Consider the following 10,000-nt stretch of genomic DNA (forward strand, 5'->3'; position numbering starts at 1 on the left):
AATGGATGGGTGCATTTGACTGCAGATAACTTGTGTTCATACATTCTCTACCATATGTAGTATTGGTCACATAACTGCACTGGTCACAATGTATGGCTGATCATGGAGATCCTGTATAGAGTTTTGGGAGGAATAAAGATCATATAATTAAAGCAGTTGTATATGGATTGATAGTATATATAGAGTGAGGGAATGTTTGTATGTAGGTAGGTCAAAAAGGTGTAGTGCCGAAGAGGGTACATTGCCACATACAAGATTTAAATACTTATATAGACCTTGGTTACATCCACCCTTCACCTCCTACCAACAAGAATCCCTTTAGTTGACCGCTAGATTAAGGCGCTATCCATTTTGAAATTCTTAGGTCACAACATATGAAATTGCCTCGGATGACCTTAGAATATCAAGCTTTGCCTGAATAGCCTGAGGTGTTTTGTGTAATAGTTCCCATGCCTTTCTACATATGATCAACCACACTTCAAGGCAATTGTTACGCTAGCATACTGGCTTGCTATTTGTTCAATAATCTTTGACTGGATTCCCATAAGTTGCAGGATCTACCAGTGGTTCAGTGTGCTGTATCAAACACCGAACTTACAGTGGTGCCCCAAAAGGAGTTGGAATGAAGGGTTAAGGTTTTGTGTACTCACAAGGAACTGCATTATTATTATTTCCAATTTATTTCATACATATCAACTTATTTATTAATAATTTTCAATAGCTATCAGAGAGCATTAAAAAAGTATCAGTTCTGGCTATATTCTAAAACCTATATTACAGGATACTATGAATTTTCTGGGGATAAACATATGGAAGGAAAATCAATCCAAATCTATGAAAAACAGTTTATTTTGCAGTACAACTGACTTAAGCTGAGATTCAAACTCGGATCACTTTTCAATCTGTTCAGTGTTCTCTTTCAAGTTCTGATTCTTTTCTCCATACTTCACCTTGATATTAATTGTGAACTGAAGTATGGATATACAATATCCACACTAATATATGAATTTGTATCATAAGTGTTTTATCAATCAAATAAGTTAATCATAACACTACAGCAACAAACATAACAGTTATATAAAATATATCTACTTTTATGTTAGTAACCAATCCCTAAGTTCTAGAGGACTGACAGAAGAACTATAATACGTGATTAAGTAATATTAAATGCTGTGTTATACTTGTCAGGTATCCATGTGCATACAATACTACATAAATCATTGACATTACCTCACTTGCTCAATCCTTTTCTGAAACTTGGTGAAAAATTTAAACAAACTGCTTTCTTCATGGCCTATATCCAATGTCATGGTTCACAATGGTAGGTGTTACAAGTGTGAAGAAATCACAGTGGCAAGATTTACACACTTATACGAAGCATCAATTTACAAATTGCTCAAATAATGCTCATGCTTGCAAATCACACTGTCTTAAATGTGTGAACAATGAAAACATCACTTCACACATTGATCAAATACTAAAGAAAGCACAGAAGCTTAACCACAACCACCATTATATTCAAACTCCATAAACCAAGCTGTACTTCGTGCAATAGCATGTTAGAGCAACAAGGTACAAACTAACACTTTAGGTTACTTTAATGGAGCACTGATTCTCCACAGTCTTTTGAATGTACATTTCTTGGACCTTTGCTCCGTAAATTTATGAAATTCTCAACTGATGTGAAGCTTCCTAAATTCTCCATACGGCTTCATTAAAGATGTTTATCTTTCTAAATATGTTCAAAATGTCTTGAATGATTACAAAAAAATATGAATAAAGCATTTACAATTCATCAACAACATTTCATAAAAAAGAGGTAAAAAAAAAAAAAAAAAAAAAAAAAAAAAAAAAAAATTATTTACAAATCCTCCTTCCCCATTTTATAACTATTAATACTGCATAATTCTTAACTCCAATAATAAATATATAAAAATATGGTTAGCATTATTAAAAATTGCTTTAAAAATATTATTGTAAAAGTCTAAGCAAATGTCTTACTTCCCTGCTCAAGACAAAACATGTTGCAAATTAAAAATCCAAGAAAATGTTTACAAAATCATTGCAAAAATAGATCTTTGTATCTGGCCTTCGAAAATTATATTACTGCAACAACTATAAAAATCATTCCACACAAATAAAAACAAACAACAGCATCAATGACAATATGCATTCTACAAAACAGTGCTTTATAACATATCAAAGCAAATTAAAAAGGATGAAGCAAAGGTGAACTGTAAAACAAACTTAAGTTCAATACATCATCAACCAAGAGTATTTGATATTCCTCAAAGAATAAAGCTAAAATTGCAAATCCTCTTAACAAAGATGAGAAATGTAATGAGACTGTTCAATCTTCAAATTGCAGTGATTTTCTACCCTATTTGAGATTTCTCCAGCCTACCTCATGAAAACAAAAGTTGCTGTCAGTATTACTTTTCCAGCTTCTGCATTTCAAAGATCAAATAATCTCTAATCATAACATTCAATAAAGGATCTCTACATAAACATATGAATAAAGTCAAACATTGAATAAAGTTTGTCATTTAATAACACAAATCTCAATTTTTCTTATGGGCCCACAATACAGGACTTAAAATCATGGATAGTGGATACTGGGCGATGAGAGCATATTATTCATGGCTAATCTAGGCTTTTGCTTTTCCCTCTATATGCCCAGAAAGGGGGGGGGGGGGGGGAGGGGACAGAAGAAAGAAAGAAAAGGAACGTTATCTTTTCCCACAGCCAATGCTTGACCTGTGTTGGATTTTTTAACTTGTAAAATACAAGCCAAAATGCCTTGTCACATCACTAATTGGTACCTAAGTTGCTACCTCTCTTGTTTGCATCTTTGGCACCAATAGTGATTCTCTTGGGGAAACTTTTGCTGTCTGCCAGGAAACTCAGACCACAAGCTATAGCCACAGCATCTCAACAACCAGGCACAAGAATTTTAAATCCTGTGAGATAATCCATAAAAACAGAAACAAAGAAGAAATAACCTGGTACCTAAAATAGAAGTACTTGAGATACACAAGTCCTGAATAATTTATTCGATCTGAGATCATTCACACAACTACACATAGCACCTAATTTACATTTGAACATAAATTTGCAGGCTTGACAAATGTTGCTATATATTTAAGGAAAAATATAACAGGAAAAATTACTTTTGTCCTTTCTGCTGCATGCCACAGACCTGAATATATAAAATGTTTGCCCATAGGATAGAAAAATGAGGAACATTCAAAAAAATTGTGATAACAAATGGAAAATTTGCCTTAGGTAACTGTTATACCTAATTTACACAGGTTATATTGTCCTTTTAGGGTTAATATATATTACCATTCCCCTTTCAATGTATCTGTATCTGGAAAACATGTTGGAGAGATATGTAACACAGTAACAGTCTTATGCCTTTATATCAAGAAAAATCATGTGAAAAGTAAAGGAAGTTGATTATGAATACAGATTAACATTTCCCTGAAAAGGAAAAAAGAAAGAAAGAAAGAGAGAAAACTTACTAAATGCTTGAGCATTCCATCACATGAAAAATAAGGTCTATTTTTCTCATTAAGTACATGAAAGGCAATCACAGTGTTAATAAAAGTACATCAATGAAGTACAGGCTAACAAGACACAACAATCCCTCCCATAAGATCTTGGTGAAAATTGTTCTAAGGTAAACTTAGGTTTTATACAAGACATTATTTCAACCTGACTGAATAATGCATACATATATAGGGGTCTTACCACTCCTACTTTCAAGGCCATTTTTATCACACTTGTGCAAGAAATAAGGTGTATATTTTAGGTAGGAATAATTTCTCTATGAAAAAAATAAGAGGACTATTGGTAAATAGTAAGATGTCTCAATGGAAATTCTCTAACTTCAAATATGTTTGCAAATTAGATAAAGAAAAAATAATCATCCTGAGTTATGGTCTTATCTAAGGATCTTAGAAAATAAATTAATTAACCAATGCTTAACTCCATACTGTTGGTGACTGTTATACACTCCATGGCAATTTCAATGGGCACAAGAAGATACCCCCTTTATTGCTTGGTGGAAATGTAGAAGGTTATACAGTGTAAACATGTTTATGGGAAGAATGAAAAGAATTGATCTTCATTGCCATCCCCACACCATGAGAGACTATTGCAGAGGTATACTCTCCCCTTAAAAACAATTAAAAATCAAAAATATTGATGCAGGGTACCAGAAATTATGCAACCTACACATAAAATTATAGAGCCACTATAATAATAGTGTGATCTATCATTATCATATTTCCCTTTTCCCTTACATTTACAATCATAGTCTATAAACTGGCTCGCACTACTGACCATAACCCAGAACATGCCCAAATGCCTCTTCTTCCCTGCTAAAGCCTCTGCATTCAGGCTTATTGCCTTGTAAGTACATCAGGAAAAAAAATATATTCTAATTACTGATAATACAACTTTAAAGTTTATTTTTCATTTTTATTTATGTATTTATTTTTAATTTATACCTTTTTGTTTTCTGAAATAAAACTGAACAGAATCCTTTATGCAATGGCCATTATTCACTCTTTTGTAAGGGACTACCAAAACCATATACACAGGACAATAAACTTTTTTCTCAGTTACAAATCAAAAACATCTTTGCAAACAATGGTAGCCACCTTTCCTGCAGAGCGAAGTGCCTTGTGCTATAACTTGTATTTCTCCTTAAGGTGTGAGCAGAAGTTAATGTATTGCCCATCAGCAAGCTTCTGTTTGACCTTCTTCTGTGGTTCGTCAAATAGTTGCACGCCTTCCAATCCTTCATCCTCAAGCTTGTCCCCAATATCCACGCTCTTTCCCCCCGTTCCTACCTCCTTGTCAGCCCCAACCTGCAAAATAATTCCCTGGTGAGCAGCATCCTGCAAAAACAAATGGACAGCAAGTCAACCTCAGACACATCTCTCATTGCTGGTTTTGGTCACTTGGAACAGAAAACTAAGAGAGAGAAAGAGAAAAAACAACAAAATGATAATACAAACAAGTGGTACACAAATTAGGCTAAATCTTTAATCCATGCCATGAAAACAGTATGTAACTAGTAATGTTAACCAATTGGTGCCAGGTACATTTTGCTTACAAATAAATGGCTCCAACATGACCTCACATGATTTCAACATTCCTAGAATTTTCAGAAAAACTTTTTCTCTAATTTTCTATATATCAGTATCATTAGAATCTTTATTAACATTATGATCATTATACCGTTATCAAAATACTAGTAGCAATAAACATCTTTCTCCAATCTTTCCAAAAATCAAGGAAATGGATAAAGCAGTGAGATAGGTAGGACAAGTAAATAACTCCTTGGAATATGGGCTTATGGAGCCATCTATGCCTATTAAAAAAAAAAAAAAAAAAAAAAAAAAAAAAAAAAAAAAAAAAAATATATATATATATATATATATAAATCAATCAATCAATCAATCATAAGCTATAATCACAGTCGATGTAGCATGTATGTACATGGCAACCAGACATCAATGGCCTAACTGTGCAATGTATATATATATATATATATATATATATATATATATATATATATATATATATATATATAATGACATGAGAGGAAGTAAGGCATGCCAACAACTTCTTTCAAAATACGGTTGCTAGTCAATTATATATCACACATAGAAAACCGACAAAAGAACATCTAAAACACAATATTACATTACACTTCTATGTGACGTAATATGTACTTTGTGAATACGTGCAAAATCAAAAGGTGGGTGGGTTCATGAAGTATCATGAAATAAATCAAATATCCTGTAGCACTGATCTTTTTTCTCTAAAATTTCTTTAGACTTTTTTGTTGTCATATAGCATATTCATCATCCCTATGTAAACAGTAAAATGAAAAAAAACATTCACTGCTACACATAAATGACATCTACTTTCACCAAAAGTTATATAATTAAAACAAGATTTATTTTTTAAAATTTGTTTTAAGACAAAAGGTATATATACATCATGTAGGGGCAAACTTTTATGCCATATTCATAATATTTAATGATTTTCAGATAGGGTGAAAGAAAACATCAAAGCAAAATGCCTTTTCATACTTCATTTACAGCTACAAAGTAAAAAAAATATAATTGAAGATGGAGTTAATCACACTTCTTAATATCATTCCCCTCCAACCCCCCTAAAAATCTAAATAAAGAGAATAAAAGCAATAAATAAATAATAATTGATCTCCTTAATTCAAAAGAACGGTAGACACCATGGCTAAAGTCAAATTGATAAAACAATAAATCTATAATCACATCTATGTACTATATTCTGTCTTAGCATAGTATATGATTTGCCCAAGACATGCATACTCAACGTACACAAATTGTGCAAAAAGGGAAAACAAATAAGCATAAGCTACTGTGCTCAAAACCAGCTTGGAGATGCAATGAGCTTGTGTCAAGAACATACTGTATTTTATGCCACATAAGATGCTTAATTTTATAGGACACCCCCCCCCCCCTTTTTTTTTTTTGTAAAGTTGAACTTTTGAGATTCACTAGCCTTGGGCAAAAAGGCCAGGATGCAAATGTCTTTTGTGGCAAAAAAATACAATAAGTGAAAAGCAGAAACAAATATCCTGCAAACTCCCTCATGATACTATAATGTAGTCCCATAGCCTTGAGAAGTGGGCCAATCCTGTGGAAAAACTCATGTTGGATTATAGGATCAACATAAGCACACTGTAATAGAATATCACTTGTGAAAATTCTGAATATCTGTCAACAAATGTACATAAAGAACCTGCCGATAGTATAAAGCAAGAGATGTAAAGCAAAATAAAAACCAAGTAAGGATGCAAAAGCTGATGAATCAGATATAAAACAGCAGCAAGGCATCTAATGATGCAAGATCATACATGATGGAAATGTATGAAAAAGAGAGAGAAAAAAAATGAACACTACAATACATTAAGGCAAATGCTATATGGGGACATACAAAACAGAGATGTAAGATAGAACTAAAAGGCAACATTTGCAAGCAAATGCATATTTCCCTCCATTTTAATTTTCCCATTTATTAACAAAAAAATGGCCAGCTAGTCCACATATGATGTCCAGCACATTATGGAGATCTATTTGATACACATCTATGCAAAATCTCAGATGAATTATCTGAACCTTAACACAGCAGGATACAGAAACTGATTTATTTTACAGACACTAGAAAAAAGGGAAAAGGAAAAAGGAAAAAGCTAAAAAAAAAAAAAAAAAAAAAATCTGATTAGATGATATAAAGCCAGAATGAAGATAAGTAATAAGATTATTTACAGTAAATTTGATACTTATGTGTGATGAGGGAAAAAAGAAAAGAAAATGGAAAGGAAAGGGAGGAGAAAATGAATAGAGAAAATGCCTGAAGGAGGAGGATGCCAAAAAGAAAGACATAAAGCATGTTATGGAAGAAGGAATAGTACTTCAACTGAAGCTCTACTGTCATGAAGCTAACAATAGGTGAGAGAACCTGGTTTCCAAATCAAGACTTGTATGCTCATAATGCATGTATAACCATATATAATTTCTTTTCATATGATTTATGTACTTCAAAGTCATTCAAAGGCTTAACTTGAACTAAAATCTTTCTATGTATCAGAGTTCATACAGCGGCAGCTTGTTTTTTGACTTCTGTAAATTAGAAGCGAAAAATATCACCAGGGCCCTAATTAATTCTTATACTAGGTGATTTCATTTCTACTAATCAATGTATGTAAATTGGCTTAACTATCTAAGTACATACTATCCAGAGTCTGAAATCTATGTATGTTTCATTTAGTACAAATTCTGCTTTGAGGACCAAGTGCATGCAGTGGTGAATCCAAGATGCTTCAAAGGGAGAGGCTGCAAGCGTAAAAAGGGTGCACCAAGCACCAAAAGTATGGGGACCATTAGTCAGGGTGTATGGATACTTTTAGCATTTCCATGGCATGTTCCATGTACCTTTATGCTGAATAATAATGCTTAACTCATTATTTCAGAAAGTAATTTCAGGCAACATTATTGCCAAATCTAGCATAACGGGTATTTACTTTGTTGCCTAATTTATTTCTGTCTCTGAAGCATTACCCTATTATATATAACACTAAGGCTCCTCCCCTTACATCAGTTGCTGAGTGAATGAGATGCAGAAGTCTCTATTCACAAGCATCATCCAAATAAGCACAAGAGACTGACAGATAAAGATATATAATAATGGCACTGTATAATGGCACTAGCCAATTCTCTGGGTTATCAGACAGGCATCTGTAATGGATGCATTTGTAATGTCTGAGACTTCATGTGCTCTGTAGGTTAGCTTTTCAACACAAGGCTATTCATGAAATTGTTCCTTCTCTTGCCAAATCTGTTAATAATATTCTCACTATCTTTATGAATAACTAATAGAAGCCTAATCTTAATTATCTCTGAGACATAAAACTATCAACATTTCATCAATTACTTACCTCAAGATATGTTTCAAAAATGTCTTTTGCTGCTTCTTCTAGTCTTTTAAATTCTGCTTTGTAACCTTCAACCTCCTCGAAGAAGTCAATGTATCTTGTGAGCTCACCGTCTTCCACCTCTGATTCCTTTAGAAATACCCTGAATGCCTTTCGGCCCTCAGGGTCCTGAAATGCATGTATTTCAAATTCACCAATGAGTATTAGTTATTGACCTTAACTAAAACAACAAAGAACTAAATATATGTATACATAAAATTAATGATATGAAATTCACCATTCAAATATTATGCCTAAATACATTTATTTAACCCATTTGCCCCAGATTTATGTTCTGTCCCTTGTAGTTTTTGGTGAATTTTGTTACATACAGATGGCTCCACATCTGCTCAGCCGACAAGGAGTCTATCAGTAGGCCCTAGTTACCGATCCTAATTTTCCCATTCCTTGAATTGGCGGGAAAATGTGTTTTTATTATTAATACCATTGCTATCAATATTGTTATTACTGTTATTGATGTTATGATTATTAAATTGTCATTAAAATATTTTAGACAATGAAATGATACAAAAAATCCTTTCCTAAAGTGAAGGAAAAGGGTAAACAGGTGAGATAGGTTAGTTTACTTTAGTCCTTTATTTACCACCTTGGCTAACTGCACAGGCGTGGGCAAGCTGTGGTACATTTAATGCATGGTCATAACATTACATAGTGGTTTTACATTTTAATTTTAGCCTATAACATTATTATGAGTACTTGATCAGTTTTAGGAAAGGAACAATTGCACAGTCCTTTATCCACTCATCTGCCACGCCGGCATATAGCTTGGGCGTGGAAAAGCATTAATATATTTGATATGCGGTTATGTGATACTACATTCCAAATTTAGGATACAACATAAGTATATAACTGGCTATTTGGTGATTAAGAACTTGTAGAGCCATCTATGAGTAAATACAATAAATATACATGTGTTACAGTGGGCATGGCATGTATTCTTGGCACATGGGGCGAATGGGTTAAGAACCTAAACACAATCACATCAAATATCAAAATTATATGAAAAAAAAATCATGAAACATAAACGTTCAGGATCATCGAAACGGTACTTACACTCAATAAGGCATTTATGGACGAAACCCACTTCTCTAACTGGGGTTTTGAGGGAGCCTTTGGTTTTGGTGGGGCTTTGGGCTTTTCATCTTTTTCCTTATCGTCTTTGGGCTTGTCTGTCTTCGCTGGAGTAGCCATGGCCTCCTGATGTTACCCACACCTGCTGAGTGAACCACATGGGATTATCCTAGATGTCTGGCTATGGTAAGAACCACCGGATGTGATATGTGCCGGATATGCCAGAAAACGGATGTTTTAGACAGAGTGGTGTGACAGTGACCTTGAAGTTTTAGTTCATTTTCTAATAGGTGTGAAAATAACTCCTCTCTCTATACAATAAGAGAAAATCTACAAATAAATCTATAAATTTTTTCTCATGCCAGTAATTAT

The 10,000-nt window shown here is 33.4% G+C and overlaps 2 protein-coding genes across 5 annotated transcripts in view; one reads left to right on the top strand and one right to left on the bottom strand.

Moving 5' to 3' along the window:
• The window catches only part of LOC125047026, a 12,092-nt gene extending 10,319 nt beyond the window's left edge, over positions 1-1,773 (top strand). For both annotated transcript variants that reach the window (XM_047645053.1, XM_047645054.1), the window contains one exon: positions 1-1,773. This exon is cut by the window's left edge and continues 570 nt beyond it. The gene's annotated coding sequence lies outside the window, so the exon portion shown is untranslated.
• Positions 1,774-2,764: 991 nt separating this feature from the next.
• Positions 2,765-10,000, bottom strand: part of LOC125047028 (regulator of G-protein signaling 10-like) — a 12,642-nt gene continuing 5,406 nt past the window's right edge. Inside the window, exons 2-4 of one of the 3 annotated variants that reach the window (XM_047645057.1) lie at positions 9,611-9,773; positions 8,501-8,665; positions 2,765-4,877 (exon numbers count right to left, since the gene is read on the bottom strand). In XM_047645057.1, coding sequence (XP_047501013.1) covers positions 4,695-4,877; positions 8,501-8,665; positions 9,611-9,748 — 486 coding nt within the window. In that variant the 5' untranslated portion in view covers positions 9,749-9,773 and the 3' untranslated portion in view covers positions 2,765-4,694. Of the gene's footprint in view, positions 4,908-8,500; positions 8,666-9,610; positions 9,774-10,000 lie in introns of all 3 variants that reach the window. The other 2 variants (XM_047645055.1, XM_047645056.1) reach the window with 2 other exon arrangements.

Source organism: Penaeus chinensis, chromosome 40 (assembly GCF_019202785.1).
Source record: "Penaeus chinensis breed Huanghai No. 1 chromosome 40, ASM1920278v2, whole genome shotgun sequence".
Lineage (NCBI taxonomy): Eukaryota > Metazoa > Arthropoda > Malacostraca > Decapoda > Penaeidae > Penaeus > Penaeus chinensis.